This window comes from Salarias fasciatus, chromosome 22 (genome assembly GCF_902148845.1).
Source record: "Salarias fasciatus chromosome 22, fSalaFa1.1, whole genome shotgun sequence".
Classification (NCBI taxonomy): Eukaryota; Metazoa; Chordata; class Actinopteri; order Blenniiformes; family Blenniidae; genus Salarias; species Salarias fasciatus.
In genome coordinates, this window is record NC_043765.1 from 17,727,328 (window position 1) to 17,755,273 (window position 27,946).

General features: G+C 43.5%; 3 protein-coding genes and 1 long non-coding RNA gene across 8 annotated transcripts in view; 1 reads left to right on the plus strand and 3 right to left on the minus strand.

The window, feature by feature from the left end:
- Positions 1 to 8,335, minus strand: part of LOC115409770 (ras/Rap GTPase-activating protein SynGAP-like) — a 39,196-nt gene extending 30,861 nt beyond the window's left edge. For all 3 annotated transcript variants that reach the window (XM_030121046.1, XM_030121047.1, XM_030121045.1), the window contains exons 1-3: positions 8,262 to 8,335; positions 8,092 to 8,109; positions 4,901 to 5,004 (exon numbers count right to left, since the gene is read on the minus strand). In XM_030121046.1, the coding sequence (XP_029976906.1) occupies positions 4,901 to 5,004; positions 8,092 to 8,109; positions 8,262 to 8,311 (172 nt within the window). In that variant the 5' untranslated portion in view covers positions 8,312 to 8,335. The remainder of the gene's footprint in view (positions 1 to 4,900; positions 5,005 to 8,091; positions 8,110 to 8,261) is intronic.
- Positions 1,889 to 20,727, minus strand: vps72a (vacuolar protein sorting 72 homolog a). Of its 2 annotated transcripts, XR_003934017.1 has the most exons (7): positions 20,378 to 20,727; positions 17,971 to 18,123; positions 17,243 to 17,363; positions 16,978 to 17,154; positions 16,657 to 16,801; positions 15,755 to 16,402; positions 1,889 to 1,899 (listed from the first exon to the last, which is right to left on the minus strand). XR_003934017.1 is itself a non-coding variant. In XM_030121051.1 (6 exons), the coding sequence occupies exons 1-6, from the start codon at positions 20,492 to 20,494 to the stop codon at positions 16,012 to 16,014; spliced, it is 1,104 nt and encodes a 367-aa protein (XP_029976911.1). In that variant the 5' UTR covers positions 20,495 to 20,727; the 3' UTR covers positions 15,585 to 16,011. The 2 variants fall into 2 exon arrangements, 1 of the variants encoding a protein (XP_029976911.1); XM_030121051.1 differs by lacking the exon at positions 1,889 to 1,899 and having other exon boundaries at positions 15,585 to 16,402.
- On the plus strand, positions 6,676 to 24,218 carry LOC115409774 (uncharacterized). The gene is made up of 4 exons (XR_003934019.1): positions 6,676 to 6,831; positions 9,666 to 9,669; positions 12,324 to 12,345; positions 24,208 to 24,218. It is a non-coding gene; the product is annotated as an uncharacterized LOC115409774 (long non-coding RNA).
- On the minus strand, positions 22,404 to 27,698 carry LOC115409771 (leucine-rich repeat and immunoglobulin-like domain-containing nogo receptor-interacting protein 1). 2 transcript variants are annotated; one of them, XM_030121050.1, is made up of 2 exons: positions 27,567 to 27,698; positions 22,404 to 24,715 (listed from the first exon to the last, which is right to left on the minus strand). In XM_030121050.1, the coding sequence occupies exon 2, from the start codon at positions 24,701 to 24,703 to the stop codon at positions 22,880 to 22,882; it is 1,824 nt and encodes a 607-aa protein (XP_029976910.1). In that variant the 5' UTR covers positions 24,704 to 24,715; positions 27,567 to 27,698; the 3' UTR covers positions 22,404 to 22,879. The 2 variants fall into 2 exon arrangements, with proteins under 2 accessions (XP_029976910.1, XP_029976908.1); XM_030121048.1 differs by lacking the exon at positions 27,567 to 27,698 and having other exon boundaries at positions 22,404 to 24,721.
- Between the last annotated feature and the right edge of the window lie 248 nt (positions 27,699 to 27,946).

Below are 27,946 nucleotides of genomic sequence, written 5' to 3' on the forward strand. Positions count from 1 at the left end.
ACTTATTATAATCATTGAATTTATTACATTCAAAATGGAAAAAATTATGTTGCTGGCAATCATTAGATTATCGGCTGCTGCAAATCTGACCTTGAAGATACACTTTTACTATTCTAAAATGGTCTGTTAAGTTTAAATTATCCTCAGGGAAATCTCTCAGATGAAGTATTTTTATAGAAAATACAATTACACAAAATAAGTGAACACTTTAGAGATTTGTTTTAGACATGCTAATACAGGCTGCAACATGTGAGCAGTCGCTCCTCTTCACGCTAACTTTCAGGTTCACTGACAAAGATAAGTCATTCTCAGAGATCTGACGTCTTTGTGAAGGTGGATGACAGAGCGGCTTGAAAGCGTCACGATATTCCTTTCTGTTGCTGGAAATAACATGAAGCCTTCTCCCACCATGCAAAACTAAAAAAAAAAAAGGAAACACATCAAAATGAATGTCAAATAAACTTGACTGTCACGAGCATGTTTGTTCAAACGCTTCAGAGAGTTTGGTTTTGTTTTGTGATTTGATCCTATGAAAAAAAAAAGGCGGCAACAGACAAAGCCGCACTGATTCACAATATTAGCAAGCAACATTGGATTCTTTAAATTACTTATTCTCTGGAAGGTGATGTTGCCTAACTTTAGCTAAACTTTAAATAAACAAATTCAAAGATACAAAACAAGTAGATTTCCACATATATTATAAAAGCAGATCAGATTCCCAAATAATGCCTGTGTCGTCTGGAGGAAACAACTATGACTCAGAAAAATAAGAAAGTGGTGCAGATTCAATAAGGGACAATACAGGCTTCAGGGTGGTATGAATTCAGAAGGCATAATGTGCATGTTTTATGCTTTTTTAGCATCTGAACAGGTGAAATAAAGTCACTACTTGTACAGTGCAGAATGAGTCAGAGTCACATTTTGACATATTTAAATAATAGATGCATTTACAAGCCAGAGTGAGTGATTTTTTGTTACTGACACGCTGAAACCTAAAGAAAAACATCTTTAAAAGAAGAATAAAAGCACCTCTGAGGTGCCGTCTGCGCGTGTGCAACACATTTCAGAGTCACAGTGGCTTTAATTCACTGCATTAACGTGGGAGGCCAAATTTTCTGCAGACAAACTGAGTGGGCTTCACATCGTTGTGATTGCTGGTAGTAGTGATGGTGCGGTCCAGTTTGTGACAGCGCTTCCAGTCACGCTCGCAGGATCTCGTTACATCTGGTCTGGAGCCTCCAGTGACTCACAGACGGGCCAGCTGGGGCGGATTCATTCATGTCGCATTCATGTTGTCTGCGTAATTGCCATATTCCAACTAGTAAACACTGTTCATGTGAACAACCAGCTGCTAATTACAACCCGGGAATCTGCTCTTGTTCTGACAGCTCCCACTGTCCACGATGTAAATATGTCAGCAGAACCTGACTCATGATTAACTGCTACTTTTCAACGCACAATTTTCACCAAACGGGAGAATTCACAACAAAAAGCTAAATTCCATCCAACTAATCCAAGTTCAATACAATTCAATTTCTAATTTGTCGTTCTGACTTTTACTTTTTAACACAGATATTTTGCAAATTTGCATCAATACTGCATGATATTAAACGTGTAAAAAGTACACAGTTTGCAATAAGTGTACGTAAATAGTTCACAATGTTGTTTTTCTTTCTTCATGTTTTCCATTAGAAAAAGCAGCGGCATCGTTTAGTTTGCTGGCTTTCGTGTTTTTGGTTAAATGTCTTGATTTCTGTGCTTCTTACTTCCACAGCTGCTGTGAAAATTAGGGCTCTAAATTGGTTTCCAGTTGACGATGATCTCAATTTTTTTGTGAATGAATCAGTTAATTTCACTTTTATTTCAGATTTTAAATCCTGTCAGTGCGCAGAAACACACCTTACTGCACTTCAGTCATTTACTATATGTGTGTTCTGCATGCCTGTGCAGCCATGATTCACATTTAATTTGTCGTTAAATGGTATTTACAAGCAGCCGAACACATTTAATAGAATTTGACAATCAATTGGTTTGATTTGTTGCCAAATCCTCATAAAAATGAGGAAATAAAGACTATTCTTTAGTTTTACACAGACTTCAATATTTAATGAACACATAATATTTGTAACTGATATTTATGTTTGCATGTGTGTGTGGATTTTGTCTGTTATCCTCATGTAATGTCCACGTCGGGCTCCGCTACCCCGAGTTTGATAAAGCAGTAATGGATGAATGGATATATGTCTAAAACTAATATTTTCTGCAGACATACGACATGTTAACATCACAATTCCTGGGCAATTTTATATATTAATGATTTGTCTATTCTCACCATAAATTCAATGTGATATTTTTGTTTCCTCAACCCAGTTCATAGCAACAGCTCGTGTTATGTGTGTTGTTCACGCAATGCTTCGTTTTGTAGCTCAGTTATGTGTAAGGTGGTTTTCTTTTCATTGAAGTGGCCTTTGAAGGGTCAAATTATCCATTATCCTTTTACATGCTGCATAACTGATATATTCCATGTTTTGTCCTCCCGTAGCCAAACCAACAACTCTATTTTTGTAAACAAGCACAGAATAAAAATGTTAGATGAACTATACTGGACAATCATCTGATCAAGTTTTGCTCATTTTGAATTTGAAGGCAACAACACGCCGCAAGAAAGTTCAAACAGCTCTAATTTATGTGCTTGTTTGGGTCTAAAAACAGTCAAATTTCTCCCAAATACTATAAAATTTGGCTCTTTCCATATCATTTTAGAAGTCTTTCTACTATATTGAGTGAAATGGAGAGAATTAACTTCTGCTGTTGATTTATGACATTGTGTACCACCCCAGGCTACAGTGCCAGCAGCAGCTTTTTATTTTTACGCAATTTAATGTTGTGTAAAAAGCTTTAAAGAAATTGTACAAAGTTATGTAGTATGAATTCCAACACTATTTGAAGAGCAAAAAAGACGACGTTTCAAGATAACACAGGAGGCAGGTACGTAGATTTTCAGCCATTCTCATGCACACCTCTATAAATGTTCATTACAGGATATAAGCAACTCTTCAGAAGCTCTGGATTAAAGACGCTTCCTCTCCTATCGTGACCTGGAGCTGCTGAAATGCCGCAGACTCTGTCAATGTGTGCAGAAAGTTGAGGACACTTGTTAGCGCTGCGCCGTCCAAACAATCAGCCGGCATGACTGACAGGAGCAAAACCTCATTTCATCAACTGCATGGCTCTTTGACAGGCCGGCGGCGGGAGCCCCGGGAGCTTCGACACGGTGTGAGCGCGAGCCGTGATTCCCAAAACAGGAAAAGGCACTGGAGATGTACACTGCCGGCGTTCAGATGCAAAGCCAAGAGATATTACAGCTGTTTAATGCTTCCTCCACACCCAAACACGGAGGGATTAAAACAGCTCTTTTAATATAAACCTGGTACGTGCACTCCAACGTTTAGGGCACTAAAAAGTTAATAACGCTTAATTACGTAATGAGAAATCCATTTTTTTAAACTCTGAGGCTGGTGGGTTCCTGCTGAGTGACACCTCTGACTGTGCCTGGTTCAGAGCCGCTGCTATGTTTAGAAACAGCACTGTAATCAAGTGAACGCAAAGTGCACAGAAGAGGCAGAGGTGCAGGCTTTGGAGGGGCGGTGGGCGGAGGGGCCGGAGTGGGCGCCACAGGAGCCACGGGGAAACAACCTGCCGTCGGCTGGAAATCTGACGGATATTTCTGGAGCAGCGCAGAGGGGGCGAAACACGGAAGCCACCTCCGGCGTCGAGCTATAGGTAGCCGCCGCCGCTTCCAAATATACATGACCGCTAAATAAAGGACGGCGTGAAAGCAGCAACCTCCATAAACACGGGGAAGTTGCAGCCCATCATGTGTGTTTTCCAGCATGATGCCTGTTTCTCCACTGCTTGTCCTTCTGCTGTGTGTGTGTGTGTGTGTGTGTGTGTGTGTGTGTAGCAGCCAAGAGGAGTGTGGCCTAGTTACCATAGGAACGTGTTTGCAGCTTGTGCACCGCTCTCCACCAAACTACCTTCATTTTTACTAATGCATTTAGAGGCATTACAGCGATGCTTGTAAATGAGCAAGACCCAAATTAAAGAACTGAGAACGAAATCAAAGAGATCAAGCGGCAATTGGAAGCCCTCAACGGCAACGGCGCTCTGATGTTTCTGCCTCGTCTCGCCGCTGAGAAGTCCCCCCCACAGCTCCAGCCACCTCGTTTGTTTCCTCATATCGCCGCTAAAACACCGCTGCGGTCGCCTCAACTCAAACAACTGCTTTATACAGAGCACTAACTAATGGTGAATTATTTCACCCCCCCCCCCCCCCTGTCCCTAGAGGGAGCAGGAATGGCTGCTTTCATGTGGGGGAAGTAGAAGAGAACACACAGAGGAGGGAGGAGGACTCAAAGCTGGTGTAAAAGGCAAATGGCGCTATCAAACCTCGAGGATGTCAAAATAAAACTCCAGGAGTGTGACAAAGCAGGGCTCGGAGGGTGAGTGATGCTCCAGCGGAGGAGTGAGTGGTAAAAAAAAAAAAAAAAAAAAAATCCTCAATATACTGAGGTACCTTTGTAGGGTTTTATAGCGCTGAAAAGGACTGAGAAGGCGAAGCAGAGAAAAGCAGAGGTGTGTGGCTGTGTTGTGTGGTCGAGGTTAGAGCGCATGTTAAACCTTTCATTCACCGTTGGCAACAGCAGGGTTTTCAGAGAGAACAGCGGACTAAAGGGCACATATAAAAAAAAAAGAAAAAACAAACATATAGAACAGATAAAGAAAAAAATCTTGTTAGATCACAACAGATGGGAGGAGAGAGCTGAAGGAATGACAGCGGGGGCAAAGCCGAGGGTGGAGACGAGCGCACCGTGACCGGGTCCGGACTAAACCGACTCACTTGGGGTTAAAACTCCAGGTCCGCCACAGCAGACCTCCGCTTGACCAACCAACCCAAACTGACTCTGATGCGGCAGCCACGTCTTTGAAGATGTGTCCATGCAGCTATATGGCACAGACACAAGTCAAGGGTTTCTTCTCTTTTGGTTACTGACATCTGCAGACCGACAATCATGAGAATGACGACAACAACGGAAAAGTTTTGGACAGCAAAAACATGAACATGAGAATAACAGATAAAATAACATTAACAGAGATGATATAATGGAAGAAAATTAAAGAAAACAAACAATGTTGGGTCATGCTGCACAAATTAAACCATCCAAAAAAATGCAATCAGCTGAATTTCTTTCCCTTATAATAAGTGTGTGAGGATTCTGGAGATAGCAGGTCTTCCAGCAGGGACTGAGCTTTCTGAAAACAAACGTGACTCAAATGTAATGAGGCACAGTGAGGAGCATGTGCACAGACTCACAAACTTGTCATGAAACATGTCAGTTTCTGTGCTGCGGAACAACGGGAAGAGGCTCCTCCGCCGATCACAGCTGCCCTTTATAGAGTCGCAAGCTAAATGTCACAACAGTGCTCAACCTCAAGCTGCTACTATGATTAATTGATAAGCATTTCTACAGACATCACCGGCATTTAAAGATCCCCTCCAGGCACACTGAAAGATGTGTTAAAAAAAAAAATAGAATAAAACAAAATACTCTGTTCTGAATAATAATTTGTGTCGGCCAAAATTTTCCCATTAAAAGATTTAATTGTCTGTTCACAAATAATAATAAAAACGACACTGACAGGCCTTTTGCCTCATGGCAAGACGCAGAATGAATAAATATGCTCATATTTTTTATCTTTAAAGTTTAACGAGTAAACATGAGATGCGCGTTCTGTCGAGAGCAGCTTCAAATCGACAGTAAGCGTCCCATTTGATTACGCTTGATCTCCACACTTGTCAGATTTTGAGCAACTTTAGAAAGTTTTCACTTGAAGCAGACGGACGTGCAATAAGCCTTTGTAGTGTCAAACTCTGGACATCCTTTATTCTCCACAGCGAAGGCTGAAAACCACACAGATGTGACGTGAAGGCTGAGAGCGTCTATTGATGTGTCTTCAGTCTGTGCGAATCGGTTCAGGTTGGCCCGTCTGTGACATTTGCTGGACTCTTTAAGCGTGCGCCCCAGCTGGAGGAGATGGTAACTAGTTGAGCTGCACACAGAAATCGAGCATGGTTGACTGTAGTTGTCATATCAGGAGATCAGGATGGGGGATAGTTACCAGAAGGGTAAAACTATCTTCTGGCTTTAGTTTCCTTTTTTTTTTCTTTACTAGTTTCTCTTTAAAAAAAAATGAGGCTGAGGAAAGGCTTTATGGCCTGCAGCTAAAGGAAACAATTTGAGAAAATTGCAGGACAGGAGCTTTGACAGGAGCTCCTCGTATTTTTATTTTTTTTTTAATAATTAATTTTTTTTGTGGAGAACATTCAAACAGACTGACAAAGCCTTTCTGTCCTTGGCAGGAAGAAGAAGCTTCCTCCGTGTGGCGCATTGAAGATGGCTGAAGAACAGCAGAATTACGAGGGGAACTTGGTGTTGGAGCAGAGGCGGCTCTCTGCCGGCTGTCAGGCTCCCGGCTGACAACTGTGACCGAGCGTGCCAGGAGTCCAAATTTTCAACAATTCAGAGGGAATTGAGAGAGATTAATAGACGTCGGTGATTCACAGCTTTTCAATTTCGGCTAACAGAATAATTCCATACAGAGATGGTATGAGATTGTCCTGTCTTACTGGGATAGCCATTTCACGTGGAGGAGGATGAGGAAACCCAGAGAGGGCAAATGACTCAGACTGAACCGGACTTATCTTGTTTCGTCAAGTGTGCAGCCTTAGACATTTCATTAAGTGAAGGGCTTCTATTTCCGCTGCATTATGTTTTATTTTATTTCTTTGCCTCAAGATGGGGATGTGTGTGACAGAGGAGGGCCCACAGTGAGCAATAAGTGTGATATTATTATAGACCATGGAGATGATGGCTGTCGGCTACCAGCTGAGAGGAAGAAAACTAAATAACATCACACATATGTTCCCTGTTCCTCTAAATTGCAGAGACCCCAGTGCAAAGGTTCAGAAAAACTGGGACACTTCATGGTAAACATCAGATTCTACCTGATCCGAACCCAGTGGAGGAATGCCTGGTAACCTGACAAGGCCTTAAATGGTTCAGCAGCTCCCAGAGGCCCCCCTATTGACCATGCAGGTGCTCAATGTGCAACACTCAGAGCCAATTAGCTACCTGCAGGCACCAGTGCAATTAGCGCATGGAAATGGCGTGGAAGTCTAACTTATTCAAACGCAACCGATCCCCACTGCAGCAGTCAAGACGTGACAGGAGCAGAGCAGCGGGTCTGTGCAGGGATCAAGCGTCACACAAACTGAACATCCACGTCTAATTCTACGTCAGCTACAAAGTGTATAACGGGATGCGACGCGTTTTCCACGCCACTATTCGCTCCGTAGATTCCCCTTTGTAAGGATTTGCGGGCACCTCATGCAGAATGCGGTTATAATGCAGGATGTGCTACTCGGGGCCTCGTATCCTGGAATGGTGCATGCAGAGAACTGCATCTGTGGAAACTCTTATCAAAAAGCCTTCATGCCGCTGAAGCTGAAGGAGGGGGCGGCCTCTGGTTACAGCCAACAAATCCTTACAGTGGTTCAGATGTGGTTTTCTGCCAAATCACCTAAGCAACATGGAGTCTTGAGGAGAATTCCTCCACAGAGAGCTGGTCGCTTCCTGAATCGCTGCATCTTAACGAGAAGACATCTTAAATTCCTGTCCGCCGTGCGGCCGATTTCACATCCTCGCTACCTTGATCCGTGTCCCACTTTGCCTGAACCCGTCACCGTGTCATGGGAGGTCATGCAGCCTGCAAGTCTTCGTCACAGACACAGATGGTGGACGCCTCCTCTCTGTGTGCGGCTCTGCCGAGTTTCACACAGGTATTACCAGCTGATGTAGACCCCCTTCCGAGAGGTGGATGAGCACCTGCAACACCTGGACTGGCGAGGATTCCCTACAGTCAGCTGTCACTGATACCAGGTGAACACTAGACTTCAATGAGACACTTGAAATCGAGGGGGATTCATGCAAGTCTCCCCTCTCCGCATCACACATCCAACACTCCACTTACCCTAAATCTCGGGACTTCCTGGTGAAGAAATATTGACAGATTAGTTACATCTGTGGGTGCAGACTGAATCCTGCAGGGCTTTTCAGGGCACTTGGGGAGAGGGGGGGAGGGAGGTGAGGTTCCAGGATTACTTGCTTTTTGGGACCAAGGTAGAAACAGTTTGTGCAGACCTGAGAGAAGGTTTCCAAATTAAAGGCCAGTGCCGTCCTCTCTGAAACATTAGGCCGACCTGTGGTGTCCAAACGGGGGGCTGGGGGTGGGGGTGGGGGGGCAGCTGCGCTTCTTCCCCACCTGTGCTGCAGTGTGTGTTGGGGGGGGTGGTTTGCTTCTCGACTTGTCAAACCTGCAGCTCAGTCCATCACTGGAGCCCCGGCTCGCCTCTGAGCGGCTCTCCTCTGCTGCTCCGCGGCTCCTTCTCCTCCAACTCCGTCGCAATCCAGGAACCGTGATGTGATCCCGACGCAGCTTCCTCGGAAACAGAAACAATCTCTTCTGGGGACGCTTTTTGTCATCTTAATTATTTGTTCTGGACGCGTGTGACTCTAAAACAGTAAACCTCCCCCTCTCCTCTCCTCCTCTCTTTCCTGCGTTGCGTTTTAATCTGAGAATAAGACGAACTCCTGTTGGCGCATTCAGTCCGGTCTCTCGACCCTGCGTGGCTCCAGATACTACTGACGCCGATATGAACGCGGCGGTGCGGGTGAAGCCTGCGGGCTGAGCCAACTCCGAGCCGCGGACAGCCTCACCGCACGCTGCGCGCGCTGGACCCGCGAGCGCGTCCGGAAAACACGAAGCGTCCCGCGGCGTTCACGGACCGAGGCGCGCTGCAGCAATTCAACACAATCTGATTCGTGCACATCTCTCTCTCTTTTTTTTTTTTTTTTTTTTTTGACGCGCTGCTTGTTTCCAGCCGGCGAGGTTCAGTCTTGGAAAGCGTCTGTAGTTCAGCCTCTGTGCCGTGGCGACGTCCTCATAATCCAAGAGAGGGAAAGGAAGGTTTTAAAAAAGAAGAAGAAGAAAGAAAAGAAAAAAAAATAACCTGTCGCCGTGTCCTCTGCGCGCTTCCCCGTCCGTCACACCTTCGTCTTCATTTAGCGGCTGTGCACGGAGGTGGAGGCTAAAGTCTCTTCCCTGGAGGGCGGAGATGGAGTGGAAGATAGACACAAACACAAACCGACGCCTCCAATGGCAGCAGAGTCCGCCCTGCGATGGAGCATCTATCTATCTATCCGGAGTTTGGAGGAGCAGAAATAAAAAAATAATAATAAATAAAAAAAAAAAAGAGGAAGCAATGGCGCCCACTGCGTCCAGTAATTACAATGGAAATGAGACAGGGGAGTTACAAAGTTCATCTAAGTTACTTCTTCCATATGCAGATGTCTCATGGAGGCTGTAGTATGGGAAGCGTGGGCGTTAATACAAAAGGTTGGCATCCAAACATCTCCAGGCTTTATTTTTATCCTGCATATTTGTGTCTTCATCTGCAAAAGTGGATGAGAAACAATCAAACATCTCTTTCTGTGTCACTGCAGCTTTCTGGTGATAACAGTCCTCAAAGTCTTGCAGGGCCACAGGTGTGTGGTGAGTCTGAACATAATGAAGGCTCCTCTGGTAAATGCATCAGTTATGAGTGTGCCTATTTCAGATTACATGGATCAGGGGGTCTGCTCACAAAGCTTCAGTGCACGTAATGCAAATTAAAAGAGGAGTTGGGTCTAAAAATCTTCTCCTCCATCCTTACTGGCCAAGTCCGTTTCTGTTGCATATTCAAAGAAGAAACTGACGAAGCCAAATGAATAAGGCTGGTGAGCAATCCTATAACGTCTAATCCGTCTACATTTTGAGTCCAAGTTGAGTTTGCATGTTATCTTTATGTCTTTGACATTACCTGGTCTGATAAAAATCATCCACAGCTATTCAGGGTGTTGAGCTGGGATCACCTCCAGTGAGCTGGACAAAGCAAGCTGGATGGATGGTTTTTCATCCAGGACATTTTGAAATATTTAGTGTTTTTTTGAACTTGCTCGGAAGGTAACATTAATCACAGGGTAACAGTAAGTGCATTTCTAGGAGTTGTAGAAATCATAGTGTTCATTTTTTTACTACTTAAAAGGATCAAAGCAATGGAGGAAACGGGGCAAGGAGAACTTGAGATAACTGTTCATATCCAGTGGAAAAGCATTTAACAAAGCTTATGTTGGCATGTTGTGAAGCTTTATTGTGATTTTAACCCAGTCTGTTGGCTTCTCTAACCTGAGCAGTAACATAACATAACACTGTGAAGCTTGAGGTCTTTCCCACCAGTCTGATGCGAAACTATTTATTTAGCCTGGAACAGTGAAGATTTAATGTATTCAGAGCCTGAGCCGGTGTTTAAAATAAATGGATTTTCATCTTGTGTAAAAACAGTGATTCCTTGCTAAATCAAAATTGACTCACACAAAATATAGCTTCCAAAAATACACAATTGATTTGACTAACTGCTTTAATCCTTGGATAATCTTCTTGGTCAACGGTAGAAGGTTTTTGCACAATGTTCCTACTAGAGTTTGTTCTTTATTTTGAATAATCAGAAAGTATTTTCTCAGCCGAAGACCTTCGATGTGCATTTGGGCCGCAGAGGGTTATTTAAGAAAGACTTGCTATAAAATGTGAAATGTTCCTTTCTGGTACCAAGTGAGGCTTTTTGTGTTCAGAGAACTCAAATAGCCCCCCAAAAAACACAGGGCGGATCGGCGCCTGTGGGTGACTCATTTGGTTTGTAATAGTCTGTAATTGGATTTCATTCTTGTGACTGTGAATGTGCCAAAAAAAAAACAACAAAAAAAGAAAAAAGAAATGTCCATATAGGTCCAGAGATGTGGGGGCCAGAGCTATTGTTGTGCTTCAAAGGATTTCATTTTTGATATCTGCGATGTAAACATGTTACATAAGGATCTAATGGTAATTGTTGCTGCATGTGTCATAGATTATTTTGTGGGAATGTATAAAGGCTGTTATGTAAACCCCGGAAATCCCAGTAAGGTTTTTAATCCTTTACATTACAAACATCAGCCTTTTGGGATAATTTCAACATCATGATCACCATTTCATGAATGGCAAAAAATCAATGACTGAACGTTGAAACGTTTGATCTGTTAGAAATGCACTGAATGAGAAGGGTTTTGCAGTGTGTGTGTGTGTGTGTGTGTGTGTTGCTACTTTTGGCCTGTGTTTACATGCCAGTCATTTTTCTTACATTCTTCTATATTCCAAGAATAAACTGGAGCACATTCAGGGTCTACCGGGATTGTTTTATGAGGATCTAAAGTGTAATCCATCTTCGCCAAACAACAAGTGCGGCGAGCAGAAGAAGATTTGAAATTACATCAGGAGAAAGTCTTATTTCAGGACTCTGGACGGCACATGCAGTCCTAGGGAAGGAAAGGAAAAAAAAATCAAATGCAGCAAGAAGAAAACCTGGAAACGACACATCCTTACAGTTTCACTCTCAACGCTCACTCAGTCACACACGGATCACCATGGAAACTGATAAAAGAATAGCCGGCCTGCAAAAAAGAAGCGATTGACAAAGCATAACATATGTAAGAACTTGAGCAGTCAGCAACAAACAAACATATAGGATGAATGACAACGAAAAGAGGTGCTGAGGAAGAGGAGCACAGCAGCAAAATGCTGTGAAACTTCAAAGGAAGACGAGCAAAGATGTCAGCTGGAAATGTAGAATTTTCACTCCAAAAATGAGGTGAACATGGTGTGGTAGTGATCTGCACTGTTTACATTTACAAACCGGCGAGCTGATCCCAAATTAACTTGCTGTGCTCCGTCTAAATCCGAGCTCTCCGTGCTATTTGAGTGCAAATTTTTAAACTTGACCGCAGCTCGACGCAGCTAAAACGGCAAAATTCCACATCCAATAATAGACATGGGAAGGAGAACAAGCAGAAGAATGTGAGATAAAGCGGAGGAATTAAAGTTGTGCGGATGTTGCAGATAGCAGAGGAGAGAGGGTGGGCTACAGAAGAGGGGAGAGGACAAGGGAAGGAGTACAGCACAGAGTACAGCACAGTACACCACCTACACTCGTCTCCATGGCAACTACCACACGAGAACGGGTGATAATGCAGTTCCCTCTCTTCCTATTCTGAAAACTGTTCAATTGGTACCATATGCACCGAGCAGTATGTGGGAGACAAAGCTTTCCCCATTCTGATGTTGCAGGATATGAGAAGTTGTTTTTTTTTTTTTGTTGTTGTTTTTTAAGGAAGCATTAAAGTATAATTCATCTAAAAACACTGCTGGCTAAATATTTCAGCTGCATATTTCATGTTCATCTATCCACCAGGGACGTCGTCGCAGCCCGACATCATAATGGCTTTGAGGGATAACTTATTTTTGAATTAATGCGTGAGTTTATCTCGCCTCACCAAAAGCAAGTGGCACAGTGTGTGTGTGTGTGTGTGTGGGCAGCAGGTGCTTTCAAAGAACAAGCATTGAGGATGATAGATAAGAAAAGGCAGAAGAAAACTATTTTCTCCCCCTTCCAGAGCGGCTGCGGCCGTTTGGCATGAATGTGAAGTGACACCGTGACGGCGTCGCTCCGTGCAGCGTGTTCTTTCCAATCTGCATCCTCCTGAAGTGAAGGATTGGATCCACTGTGTGGATTACAGTCTGGCTCGGGGTGTCACTGTGAAACTTGAGTCAACAACATGCAGATGACAATGAGCAGTGTGTGCTGAATTAGAACTTGGGTTTAGCCATAAAATGAGGGATATTACTTGCTGCTACACCCACTGACTTTCTTTTTAATCCATATTTCCTTGAATCTTTAATCATATCTTGGATTTTTTTTTTTTTTTTTTCCTCTCAAACCTCCTCGAGCTGCCAAAGCAGCACAGTTTGTCTCTGACGGGATTACATCACACCAGTGTGAGGATCTTCTGATTGTCTTTCTCCGGTTCTCTTGTCATTCCATGTGAATTTACTCAGCAGATTTCTCACATTTATTTGAAAGTAACTCAGCCTTCGGGGCTCTCGTGAGCCGGGCAGGCCGTGGGACGGCCCGTCGGGACGTCCTGCAGACGTCACTCCTCCTGCAGCACTGCAGTGTCGCCTGCATTAAAAAAAGAAAACACCTGAACGGAGACGGAAAGTTTATTTTTTTGCCGCTGCTGTCATGCGAGCCACCCGTTTTGTTATGATGCCTTCACAACCCCTTTTAAAATGTGGCATTTTTACTATTAATGGCGGCATTAAATCAATATTCATAATTATGCTAATAGGCTTTATGTAAGAGATTATTCACTTGTTTTTTTTTTCCTCCCAGATCACTGTTTTTAATAAATGTGTTGCCTATCAGCAACAGTGTCAAGTGACAGTATTTTGAAAAGGTCCTCATCCACTGACACCTTCAACAAAAGCACAAGCAATCAGAAGAGGCTCGAAACTTAAAAAGTGTGAGTACACAGGTAAAAACTCAACATTTCCCTTGACTATAAATAATCTTCCTGCGGTCTGAGAGCATCACAGCTGATGAAATGTGAAAATGTGACAATGATGTGTGTGCAGTGGCCGGGATCATCACATAAACAAATACACACGACATGTTTACTCCTCTTCTTTTCCGGTCGAACTGGCTCCCGGTCAAAACTGCGTATACGATTCAAAATCCTCTTAGCATTAAAAGCTCCTTATGGTTTATACGGCGTCTATCTCACCATCTCATTATGACTCTTTCCCCCTTTTTATTTTCTCTGCAAACCTCTGCCCAGTCCCACCATTCAACCTCAATGTAAATGAGTCAGACTGTTGCAGCTTTGATGTTTCTGACATAAATTCACCTCGGGTGTCCTGAAAGGGCAGAAATAAAATAACTATGCAGTGGATCCTTTAAAATCCTGAGCAAAAATGGAGTCTCGATGTATCAGAGAGTGTTGGCTGAACACGGACTCGTTGCTTCTCCTTCCCCGGACCACTTTTCTCTGATACTGATTGAGAACACCCCACAAGAGCCGCCGCGGCTCTGAAGATGTTCAGGCTGAGTCACCCGGCAATCACAATCTGACCCTTCTCAAACTCTCACAAATTATTGCACTTGCACATTTTTTTAAGCTTCCGCTGCACCAAGTTTGAGGACAAACTGTTCACTTCCTGTCTGACGTGTCCCACAAATCAACGGGCGGCACGATGAAATCAGCAGTAATCACGCCGTGGTCATAATGTTATGGCTCGTCGGTGCAGACGTGAGATCCAGTTCCTCCTGGCAACCGAGGTTTTTTCCTTTAAGTTATAAAAAGAAAACATTTTCTGTCAGCTTTCAAAAAAAACATACAAGGTTGAGAAGTACAGTAGCTGGGCCTGAATATCAAAGATTCCTGCAGACATTTTTGTGAAAAAAGAAAAAAGGCTCAAACGAAGCTGGAGCATCAGAAGCCCGGTTACTCGTATCTCAGAACTGACTGTTTACGAGACCTCACCATCATCAGCAAAACAGGAGGAAAGCGCGATCCTTTCGGCACTGGACTGAGAAATGTGGGAGCTTTTCTGTGAAGGTGAAGTTTCTGCCTGAAAGGTCAGCATGACCGTCACGTTCCCCGTTAAAGTATAAATACTTTAATCTGCCAGCGAATCTGAAGGCCGAACTCGTAGTTTCTATTAGCAGACACAAGGCAGAAAGGATTTGTTGTGCTGGTGTGATTTTTAGCCCTGACTAATTCCTGCCCTGCGATTTCATAACGTTTTATTATTTCTGTTCCCCAGTGCCTTTTTATGAAGCGGAGGCTAAAAGGACACCGGCAGGGGTGACTCTGGTGCTCTGTGATTGTATACCGACTAGAATAAATATAGAAAATCTAATTTGGGGTCCTACAGGGATCAGCATGGCTTTATTATGAAGCCCACTGAAGCCCAAACAATTTTCTGCTCTTAACAATGAATGTAGGGAGGAGGGAAAAAAAAATCCCATTTTGTAAAAGCTTCATAACCAGATTGAACATATTCAAAATGCTTGTAAAAGTATCTGCTTTATTTAGATTCCAGTGTCTGTTCAGAGAAGCGGTGAGCAGATAAGAGGGCGCAGTAGTAAAAAAAAAAATCCACAAAAAACCACCGCAGCGAACATCAAGAGAAGCAACGAGGACGGGAAAGCAGACGGGTCTTTTTTTTTTTTTTTTTTTTGGCACTATCGCAGAACAGAGGGGTATTTCACGCATGTTTTGGCAATATGTTACAAAAGGAAGGAATTAAAGCGGCGAAGGCTTTGATCAGCTGAAACTGTCACAATGATGCGTCAGACACACAAAAAACTGGAGCTGCTTGGGCCTAAAACTGCTTCATGTTCTTCAGCAACTCCAAGAACAGTTTGGGTTAGTAAAAAAATTAATTTGTTTTTATCAGATCAGCTAAAATGTTTCGTTTCTCTCAGCTGTTGCTATTGTGAGGTGTACTTTAACGACAAGGAATTAGTGAAGCTTAATCATTTCAAAATTCAATCATTTATTTTTTTCCTGTTGTACAACTGTAGAAACAAACACATTTAACGAGTATAAAATACAAGTCATCTTGAGGAAAAGAAAAGCTGCCAACGTGCAGATCCGCCCTGATCCTGGATCCCAGACAGTGGCGGCGTCTCTTCCACTGCACCTGGGTCGTCTTTATCTCCGACAAACACACAGACAGGTGCTTCCAGAATAAGGCCGTGTGCAGTTCGGAGGACTTGGTTGTGTTCATGTTTGCTGTACTTTTTAATGTTCTTAAATCCAAGTGTGGCAGGCTGTTCAACCCCCAGAACTCTGCAGTTTGTTACGCTGAGACGAGACTGAGGGAAGAAACAACGAAAGGTCCAGACCGGCGGGCATTTTCCAGATTAAAAAAAAAACAAAAAAAACAAAAAACATACGTCTGTGCCTGTTTTGAAGTCCTTTATGTCGCAGCGGCGCTCTGCTTGACCACCATTTTCTGCCGCGCGCCCTTCGCCGCCGAGGACTCCAGTCCCGTCGAGCCTCCCGACGTGTTCGGGAAGCCGTGGGCGGCCACGTATTTGCGGTACGCCTCCCGGATGATGCGGAAGGCGCGCGTGTTGGCGTACGGTATGTCGGTGACCGGGTCGCGGTACAGCGCGGCCTTGTGGGTGACGGGACACACCTCCTGGACGGGCAGCTGCGGGCTGGAGCGGGCGCCGTGCGGGAAGGCCGCCTCGAAGGCCTCGTCGTCGCTGAAGGTGATGTAGGTGCGGGAGCACAGGCCCCCGGCGGGCTGCTGGGAGGGCGTGGCGGGATTCTGAGGAGCCGTCTGAGGAACGTCCTGATCCAGACTTTGGAACAAGGTCAAAACGACACGCATTAGACAGACGCACGCCGTGAAATTTTGTCTCCAGAGGATTCGTCTCTGCAGTGACTTCCTCACTGGTTTTACCTGCTGTCAATCAAACTCATGAGATTCACTGCCGACACCACGGAAACGGGATTAAACACTTACGAGCCAGATTATACAGAGCAGCAGAAAGGTCAACAAAACATCTGGCAGGTTGCTTTTAAAGCCAAGTGGCTGAGCGCGGGCCGTACATACCCCTCCACGTCGACGTTTTCTTCCTTCAGGACTGAGTGGGAGACGAGGGGCATGAGCACCGAGTGGTACCGGATCGTCGGCCCCTCAAAACGCCGCTTTTTATGGACTTGTTTCTTCTTGTCCGCTTCAAGACGCTCATAGTTTTCTACGGACACGAAGTGGAGATCACTTTCAGACTAAATTATTACATTTTGAGTTTTTTTTTTTAATCGAGGAATTTTAACACTGCAGCCCTCAGCACAAACACACAGAACCCCCTTAGCGTATCTACTGTCATATTTCTGTTGATTTTCTGCTGAACTGGTTGAAGCGCTCTCCTACCGAGGGATCGGATGTTGACCTCGGCTGTTATTTTCGCCTCGGCCAGCAGTTCCTCCTGGGTCAGGGGTCTGTCGCGGTGAGCGCCCCGCCGCCTCCGGGGGGCGTCCTGACGCTCTTGAAGCCGCAGGTTGGTCTTGCGCGTGTGCTCGCTGGTGGACTGACGCACGGACTTACGAGCTACAGCGAAGCAAAAAAGTGCAGTTTAACAAGAGAACGCAAAGGCACAATTCATTGATGTGTTACTAGAATGTAAATAAGATCTTACTTTCAGCAAAATCCTGGAATTCTTGAGGGATCCTCCTCTTTAGCTCCACTTTGCTTTTTTCCGTCTTCTTCTGCTCCTCGTGGGGTTTCTTGGGTTTGGGTTTTGCCACCTTAATAGGCTCCTTAAATTGAATTTTAAAAAGAAAGCCTATTAATTACAAATCTGCCTCGTCACTGAACAGTTGTGAGCACAGTCCCCGCGTCGTCTGCGCGCTTCCTTCCCACCATTGGAGCAAATAAGACATCGGAACAAGCCTGTGTTCAGTCGCTAATGACTAATCGGCAAAATAAGCACTTTTCCCCCCCAAAAGGATGTGAAAATCCTATAAAAATGTGTCGTGAAATCTGTTGCGCTGTCTGTTCTATCAGCTGCTGTTTGAGAGGATTTCATGGCGGCTCCAGAGGGGCTGCAGAGCGCCGACTGTAAGACGCAGCTTTCAGGGCTCTGTGTGTGTGTGTGGAGCTGTATCAAGCTGAAAAGGTGCACATGTGCTAAAAAGACTTTGGAGAGCAACAAAGGGATGAAAACAAGCTGGCGGCTGCTAAATTTGATTGTTGGAGAGAAAAACACACAGTTTCCATGTTCAGGCTGCAAATATGTGGAGAGGAATACAAGAGTGCAACAAAGACGGCCTGCTTGTTATTCAGAGAGTTCTCAGGTAGAAGCGCGGCCCTCATTAGTTTAATTGATTTTCTGCTGTCGTTGCTTCTCATATACGTGAACGTTACCTTGTAAGCTTTAGTGACGACGCGGCTCTTCCTCCGCGGGGCGTCCTCCTCCTGGTCGCTGTCTGGCTCGTCGCCCTCGTCGATGTCAAAGTCACTGTCCACCTCGTCCTCCGTATCCGAGTGTTCTCCGTGGTACTCGTCGTCTCCCGATTCCTGAAAAGGAAACACGTGCAGGACCGAAGATGTTAGCACAAGACCCTACAAGATATATACTGGATTCAGGTGTATATACATTGTTTTTATCCTTCAAGCTAGCAGTCATGAATACTGCAATATTTTGTTGTTGTTGTTGTTGTTGTTTTTTCTGAAGGTACAAAGTTTAAATGTGAGGGCTGTGTAAAAACTAAATGAGGTGAACGAACAAAAGTGGCGAGGAAATTCTGACAGCACGTGCACGTGAGATCTACTGTGATAGGAAACAGCAGAACGGGCCACAAGTTGAAAATGCTGGAGAACAGACTGTCCTTCAAGTATGAGAATGTCCACAGACACGGTCACACCGTTTCATCGGAGTCTCAGCAGAGATGACGAAGGCGTCTCAGGATCCACGGATTCTGAGATGATTTTTTTTTTTTTTTTTTAATAAATCCAACCACTCTTGTCAGAACTGCCAGAGCAGCCGCTGCCAAATCCCCCCACACAAGTTGACCTTTGAACCAGCAGCTGTTTCATGAAAATAAGCAAGGCTGTAAATTGAGGAAGCAATATTAGTAATTTAAAATGTAAGTCACAAAATGTAAATGCAGGCTGTGTGGTGTGTTCTGCCACACAGTGCAGTGTGGGCTTTTCTTCTCTCTCTGGGTGTGAAACAGTAAAGGTTGGTATCCAGTCACATCCTGCTCATCTTTACAGCTGAGAAAATCTTTACAGTCATCTCATCTTTTTAAATTAAAATACAAAAAATACAATGACAGAAGTCCAGTTGGACCATGGAGGCTTATCAGTGTGGACTGGTGATCTGTCCAAAGTGTAACATAACTCAGAGTTTAAGAAACCAGAATAAAATTGAGTAGATGTGGCTTCTTTGTTTTAGATGACAATGGAATAATTTCATATAACACATTTCTGCAGACTATTTTCCCCACACACATTTCAGGTTGTGTTAATGTGAATTTGCTTTGATATCTCAAATTTCAAAACCTTAAGTCAGAGATAGCTTTTTAAAGCTCCGCACTAAGCTGTTTGCATTAACTGCAGGGATTATGCAAGTAAATCTGGGTACAGGGGATAACATTTATCAGTGGTGGGACTTTGAGATGAACATACTGAAGAAGATACTGGGTACACAGCTTATGCGGTCTAACACAGGAGCTCTTCCGTGTATCATCATAACAGTAAAATGAGCAATCAACTTGTACTCATTTAGGTTATCAACTCAGCTATACATCTGACCTTTGTGCAATTCCATTAGAAATTTAAACATTTCACAGATGTGTTTTTGCTCGTTTTATATAATGTCTAACAAAACAGACGTCTCCTGCCCAGGGCCAAATTTAAAGCCAAAGACAGACCTCAAAGCACTGACAATAATGATAATGATTTAAGACAGCTGATCCAACAAGTGTCTCATTACAGCTTTAATTAAAGGCTTCAGCACATAATTAAGAATCTATTTTGAGGATTACATAAAACTCACTTAAAGGACTTTAATATTGCAGCCAAAGAAACAACAGCAGCAGAATGAATACATTTATCATGAACTGATAATAACTACTGCAGAAGTTAGAGAAAACCGTTCAAAAAAAACCTACAAATAAATGTCTGGATTTTTCCACATTTTATCAGTTAAATGAGATTTGAACATGACTGAAAACTGGATTATTTATTTACTTTACACATTCAAATTAAAAAGTTTGAAGCGTTATTTGTGTCTTAATTGTGAAGCTTGGGGCCTAAAGGCAAAAAAGTAAAAATAAATATCGCAAGAAATATTACATTTTGACATGCGTCAAATTGTTCAAAAAGTTGTCATAACATTTCACTTCACGTGTTCCTACTTGAATCAAATTGTGCAATAAAAGAGAAAAGAAATCGCGTGCATTAAAATATTTTGAGCTACTTTAGTAAAATAGTCGACAGTCCTACTTCAGGACATTTCATTTCAAGACAGAAATTCAATAAATCTGAGATAAGAGCGATCAATCCTTTTTTCTTTGCGTTTTACCTCTCAAAACATATTTAAATTCTTAAAAGAGGAATGGTCACAAACAAAATAATAAACAGAAAGATGAGCAGCTCCGCTGTCAGATCTGTAAAATTACTGATTAAAGATCACTGTATGTCTCCCGTGAAGCCTAACAGAAAAATAAATGACTGCTTCTCTTCATGACCAGTCCACAGCACACCCATTCAGCAGGTCTCCATTTCATTCATTACAACTTGCAGTAGTGTCAGTTTGGTCACTCACGTCATTGAAGCCTCCATAAGTTGTTTTGTAGAACTCGTCCTCTTCTTCAGCATCCAGTAGTTTGGACATGCGGTTCCCCGCAGTCTTTCTGGGTTCACGGCTCCCCGCCAGACTCATGGCTGGATGTTAGAAAACACAGCTAACGCTGGCTAGCTCTGGTACTTCAGCCGCTATCGACTGCACGGTGAAGCTGGAATAACTGCCTGTTTTTCGGCGCACTGACTCGGTGGTTTGTTGTAGCTCGCTTTAATTTCAGTGGTATCAGTTACCACTACTCCGCTGTGAAATATCACGCTGAGTTTAGGCTGTAGTTAAAGCGATTTTAGCGAGGCGCTAGCAGCTAATGGCTAACAACATCATACAGGATTTGTTTCTGAAGAATCACTTCCGGGGCAGCGGATGTACTTCCGGGTGTTCAGAATAAAACTGCGAGTGTTTTGAAAACGTGTCCTCGATTTTATTTAACCTTCCATTTAAAGAGCTCCTTTTTCATGAGGATTATTTTCCAAAAGATAGTTTATTTTTTAAATTCAAAATCATAATTTTTCATTTCATCAATATGAGCCAGAAAAGACCACTGACGGTCACAATAAAATGTTACTGAATATTGAGTTATTTATTTTTATCTATTTGCATGTTCTATATACCAAAGACAAACAGCAGCGTTTGTAACTTTGCATTATTATGCTCACATTTATCACTGTGGTTGCATTAAATGCTCACACAATAACCACGACTAATTATGGGGTCATATATAAACACCAATTCATTTTATACTCCAACTACATTTATTGATATATATATTTATATGTATCTATATTTCATTTACAATTCATATTTGAATCATAATATTGAGTTACATAGTTTGCCATTTTTCAAGCAGAAAAATAACTTTTTTCAAAATGCATTTGCATCCTGACATATGATTGATAGCTACGTGTTTTCATTTGCATAACTATTTTTGGTCCTAGATTAAATATTCCTCCGCAAGAGGCATGTGTTACTATTTCCTCTCTTGCAAATATGGAGGAAGAAAAAGAGGGTCTGGTTGAAAATGTATATCGACTACATCTCTCAAACGAAGCCCAGACAACAAAAGGTGCACATTTTTTCTTGCTTTATGGCTGAAACACAATGGTTTTACTGGGTGTTAGGGAGATTTTTTTTTTTCAAACTCATTTGGACAAAGATGTTAGTGTTTTGTTTACTATGGGCTGATTTTAGTCTTGGGTCAGAATTTCAAAGACACTGCAAAAACGAACTTTAGGAAAACTAGTACAACTTTCTTATAACGTGAAATGAACAAGTTATACTCACCAGGTTCCATGAGGTTATAATCACTGATGAATGAACAGAATTGATTAATCTATATTAATAATGACTGTGGTAGTAAAGAGGAATTATTTATCTGTTGTAAAAATCCATCAATGAACTGTATCAGGGCACAGACCACAGTTTTCTGGTGGCCCAAGTAGTGTAAAACAACTTTTCAAATGTAACTATTCCTAGTTTGCACGATATTTTGTTGCAATCTGTGATAAACATCTTTGAATATATCTAATCTTTTCACTGTTCGGAACTCAAGCAACATTTGTGTAAAATTTTATAAATTCACTGTCCTTGCCATTCATTGTCATTGCTAATATTTCAATAGTGCATGTCGTATGTAAAATTAAAAAGTGAAGTGAAAAAAAAGATTAATCAGAAGATATACTTAAAATAAACATTAAATAAGTTATTGAAATATGCTAATAATTCAGTTGTGAAACATTTGTCCTTAATTTCAGTAAGCTTAAAAATTTTGATAAACTGCATTTTTGTGCTGTAGTAGTTTACAGGCTGAAGATGATTATTGTATAAAGTTCGAAAAACAAAAGAACAAACACCACAAAAAAATCATACAAAAGAAAAAAATAATTTTATTGTACTCAACAAAAACAAGGTTTAGAAAGGATACCCCACAAAAAAAGATAAACTTTTCATTATTTTAAAAGTATTAACAGCGGAAGAAGAATAACTGTTGTACTATGAAAATACCACCAAAAAAGTAAAGTCGGATTAAGAAATAACATGTTAATATAATACAATATAAGGTGGCTTGCTTTTTAGAAAACAAATAAAAGCAAATTAGAAGATTCGTGACAGCAAATAAGTAATTATAAGTAATACATTATCAACTAAGAATCTTACTTTTCCACATTCACATGCATTAAATACAATCACTTGTCTGTTTTACATCCTACAGTGCAGTTTTTGTGTTTAACGACAATTGCAACGGTTTACATTACTTACAATCTCATTTTGGGCAAACGTTAATCGTTCTTTGTCTTCTGCTTGATTTAACTTAATGTTACAGAACATGCAAATATTTTCAAACCTTATAAAACATAATCTGAAAGAGCAATAAACAATAAAATGCAATCATTTCAGTCCATGTAGTGAAATGAAAATAAGCCTTGAGTGCAGTCATATCGAGAGAAAATATGAGTGTTATCAGTTCACTCATATGAGTTTCATGGTGAACCGGCTCGTCTCCTGCCTGTTGCTGGTCCCTCCATTCGACACGGCGCTTCGGGGCACGTATGCGATGGTGGCTGTGTGTTTAATTTGGCCTTTGCTCTTACTCCAAAACAACATGAAAACAAAACACAAGCTCACAGAGCTGAAAAATGAGAAGAAGCCAATGGTTGCTGCGATCAGCAGAGTCTTGACATCGAACGGGAGCTTTTCGTTGGCGGCCCTGTCCGGAGGGGACGACGGTAGCACGGGCCAGCCTTTGAGACGGAAGGGGGTCCTTGATGTGGAGGTGAATGCTCGGACAAGAAGGCTGACTGTCAGGCTGTCGTTTCCCGCTGCGTTCAACGCCACGCACAGGTAAGTACCGCTGTCTTGAGGCTGAGCGTAACGAACCTCCAGCGTGCCGTTGGAGAGAGCTCGTATTCTGCCATCGGGCGATAAAAGTCTGAGCTGCGGGTTGAGCCAGCTGACGGAAGGCACGGGATCACCGTCCGCACTGCAGTGGAACTCCACCGTGTGTCCCTGGTCCACCCGCACTTCTTGAGGTTTGCGGTTTAGGATTCGGGGCTGTCGACAGGTGAGCAGAGTCTGGAGCTCGTCCCGGGAGAACTCCAGGAAGTCCCAGCTCTGCAGCTGAACCGAGGTAGCACAAGTCGGCCGGCGTCCGCCGAAGTCCACGTACGGCTGCCTTCGCACCATCCAGAGCAAACGGCAGTCACACGCCAGCGGATTGTTATCGAGCCCGAGAGTTTTCAGGGCGTCCACTGAATGGAAGGCTCCTCCCTCCAGTGTGGTGAGAAGGTTTCCGGACACATTCAGCGATCTGAAATGCACCAATCCCCCGAACGCTCCAAGCTCAATCCGGAGCAACGAGCCCCCGATGAGATGCAGCTCCTGGAGCCGGAGAAGGTCTCCCAGAAGGTTCCCGTGAATGTAGGTGATAGGGTTGAAAGAGAGATCAAGGTATACGAGATATACGAGATGATGTAAAGGGATGTAGGGCACAGCGCTCAGGTTGCAGTGCGTGATGCTTAGAGATGTGAGATTTAGACCAAAGAGGCTGTTTCCTGACAGCGCCTCAAGCCAGAGGCAATGAGAAATGACCAGTTCTTTAAGGTGCACCAGGGGGCGGTAGGAGTAGTTCGGCAGCGTGTTGAGGCCCAGTCGGTAACAATGCAGCCGTCTCAGCACCCTCAGCTGTGCGAGGGCCTCTGTCGGCACAGCGGTCAGGTTCCCGCCATCCAGGTACAGCTCCTGCAGGCTGCCCAGTCCAGTAAAAGCCTGACGAGAGATAAAAACTAAGTCGTTCTCAGTTGCTTTAAGAAACTGGAGGCTCGCCAAGTCACTGAAAGTGAAGTCTAGAAAAACTAGGATCTGATTGCTGCTTATATCCAACAACTGCAGGTTTGCCAAACCGGCGAACGCTCCCACTGGAATAATCTTCAGGCGGTTGTGATTAAGACGCAGCCTCAACAGGCTCTGCAGGCCGAGAAAGGCTTCAGCTTCGAGGATTGCCAACAGATTGTCACTCAGATCCAAGTCCAGCAGCTGTGTTGACGTGTGGAACTGCCGACGCTCCAGAGTCTTGATCGTATTGTTGGTCAAGTTAAGTAGCTTCGCCTCTTGCGGGAGATCATCGGGTACGGACGGGAGTTGACCGCTGGAGCAGCTGGCCTCCAGCAGCGCGGCATTGCAGCGGCAGGACGGTGGGCACAGCCAGCGGGATTCAGATGTTAACGCCACGCCTGCCGCCAGCAGGTAGAGAGCTCCCCAGCATAGCCTTTGGTGGACGACAGACCTCTCAAACATCTGGTGGCCTGCCTGCATGTGCGAGAAAAAAAAAAACAGCTGTAAAAACAGTGTTATCATGTTCTGTAAAAACTAAATCTTCTGTTTTTTGTGTCTCTTGTACTCATTTTCTATTTCTTTATGCAGTATTTGCATCTCTCTTTCCTATTTTGCTACAAGGTCACACACCTTGGTTAAGAGGCACGTTTGTCTTCTCACTTGTTTGAACTTATTAGTTATTCATATAGTCGATTCTCTATCAACGTTTCAAATCGAGACTCTGAATCTTGACTCTTCTGACCTTCTGTCCCGTGTATTCATCCCATCACGGATTTGGTTCATGGCCGTTATTAACCTGACAGTTTCACACCTGATTCACCTTGATTCGCTCTGGAAGATGGGCAGCACAAGGTTCAGAGTAGCACGTACGTGAACAATTCATCTCGACTTGTTTTTCTGCACATACGGTTCCCGAAGGGATAAATGAAACGGACAGTCGTGTTGGAATCTTTCTTTCACTTGAAAGACAAATAACGGAACTCACAATACAGCGCTTGTGCAGCATTAGACTGAGGAGGAACCGAGAGACACTTCAATTCCTACTGATGGAAAATATGAAACCTACACACAAAAATCACCCAAACCCGGATTCAAACTGGAACCTTTTTGCTTCGAGCCAAGATTTCTAACCACTCGGGGTATAGTGGCATAAGCCATATCATTTTAATTAAGGGTCTAACTTTAGCACTTGTTTGTGTTTGTCCTGACGTAAGCGCCATAAATTACACAATCAAACCACTATTAAGTGGATCTCTGATTCTCTATGAGGCCAAATGAAACTGGCACTCAGTCAGCAGAGCTTAACTCATCCTATATAACTTTGTAGATCAGCTGTCGCCTCCTCTCATTCATCTACTTGGGTCCATTAGTGAGGAGAAAAACAGAAATTAGTGTCACCCCTCAGGATGCAGTCATTTCTTCCATCATTAAATAACCCATATGTTCCTCGCAGCTCAACATAAAGCATCACCCCGGACGCTGAAAGCACCGTCTGCAGGCTTGCGGACAGTTTCATTTCAGCCTGACATCTCAAGCAGGACTCAATAAATCCCAAAATAAGAGCAGCAGGTTGTATACTCACTCTGCTTTTGTTTAATTTATACAGACTGACAGCAGACAGTGGGAGAAAGTGTAAACCTGCTCCACATGAGGCATCACATGGAGGACTTAGACACCGAATTATCTGCAGGGCTGCAGCTCCTGCAAATATCATCTTTCTTTCTCTCTCTCTCTCTCTCTCGGGGGCAAAAAGTAATGTGAAAAGAACAGCTATTCCTCCACAGATATTACATCTGAGGTGTTACTGCTCACTCTGATGCGGCCGTTTCTGTGGGAGTAGCTTGTAGCTCGTTTCTTAAAAAATTAAAAATATCTGGCATTTATCTGTACGTTCTGTATTTTGAGCCAACCGACATAAATTTATCATGAGAGAAATTCAAAAAGAAGAGCAACAGGAGAAGGCGGGAGGTTTTTCCAGGCTCACTTCAGGGTTTATTTGTTTATTCGGCAAAGGTGTTCAAACCCACCGAGGCAGAGATCTTATTGATTTCTATCTGTTCCTGGATGATGCAACACGCATGAAAGTTTCTACTTTCGCTTCGGGTGAAGAAGAAGAAGATGTGCATCTTATCTTTCCTGAGCCAGAACCTTGGCTTCATCCACCGTGAAACGACGCAGGGTTTCTGACAATTTAAACCTCTGTGTCGTCTGTGCCTGATGACAACAGTGGAACACAACAGGTGATTTCCTGGCTCAGATTATCAAAAAAAGATTCAACCATAGAAAAAAGATAATGAAAAACAGAGCTGGTAGATTCCAGAAGTTCAAAGGCTGTGGACTTGACGTTGCTAAAACTTTGATCTCATGACAGATAAATGCATGACTGGAAGGATATAACTGCAGATTGTTACCAATCTCAATCCACCCATAAGCTCTTTCCATTGTCACCACACTCTCCAGTAGGAGGAGACAAAAGCAAACTCTAATAATGTATTCATTAGAGGAAAAAGCACCTCCATGAGAACACGTGCATCTTCAGTGTGATGTGTGTGAACATGTGAAAACATTAGAAAAAAAAAAACCCATAAAGCCACAACATCTTATTTATCAAACTGTAGATCTGTCCAGAAAAACTGAGCGGGGGATCAACTCATCATAAAATGTGTGATTTGCTGAGACATGCTGGTTTAAATTGCACTTAGAGTGACAGAAAACACAATAACACCTTGGAAGTGTGATGCCACCCTCGGGTTTGGCAGCTTCGCTCACACATTGTTGTTCTGAAGGTCGCGACTCCACACACAACATGAGAGACTGCAACAGGATGTTTGAATTAGTGGAAGAAACAGGTGAGATCACACATGTTTACCTGCTCCTCTTCCTGTGAGCCGATTTATTTTTACCTGACTTTTACATAACACTTACTTTTTCCGCCTCGGAGACTTTCCACAAAAAAACATGGTGATAGCCTCAAACACTTAACAAAAAAACAGCAAACAGACATGCTGGGGGGGCAGCGGGCTGAAATGTCTGAGATAATACTTTTCAGGCAGAGATTTCACGGTGGGACAGAGTCCGCCTGCCGGTGCCGACGGCAGCGAGTGATGGAGGACGCCTCCTCCAGAACACCCCTGGGGAGTGCACGAGCCTGGAAGTGTAAATAGTGTACAAAAGGTGATATTGCAGTCTTTAGGGTTGCCTCAACAGCTTCGAGAGCGCCGGCACAAAGGAGGATTGTATAAAAGCCACATAATTACCAGAGAGATTCTCGCTGAAAGCAAAAGGAAAAGAAAAAAATAAAACAAACCCGGGAGTCAAAACTCACCTTCTCCTCAGACTGAAGCGCTTGTCATTGTGATGCAGATGCACTTCTTTGTTTTTCTTTTTAAACTGCCTTGATAAACTGTCTGAGATGATTCAAACAGCTGAGAGCACGGCTCCATCAGCGCCGCCTGGAAAAAAAAAAAAAAAAAAAAAACCATCGAGCTCAAAAACATTTCCAAAAATACCTCTGAGAGCGAGCAGGAGTGAGGAAGCTGCGCGGTCCCATCCTGAACACCCCCAAACTCGGGAGGGAAGAGCGCGATGCTGCACGGCTTCGGCTCGCGTGTTGCTCCTCCGTCCTCATGGCAACAACAACCTGGCCGCGGACGGACGGACGGATGGATGGATGGATGGATGGATGCGCGGGAGCTCGGTGCATGC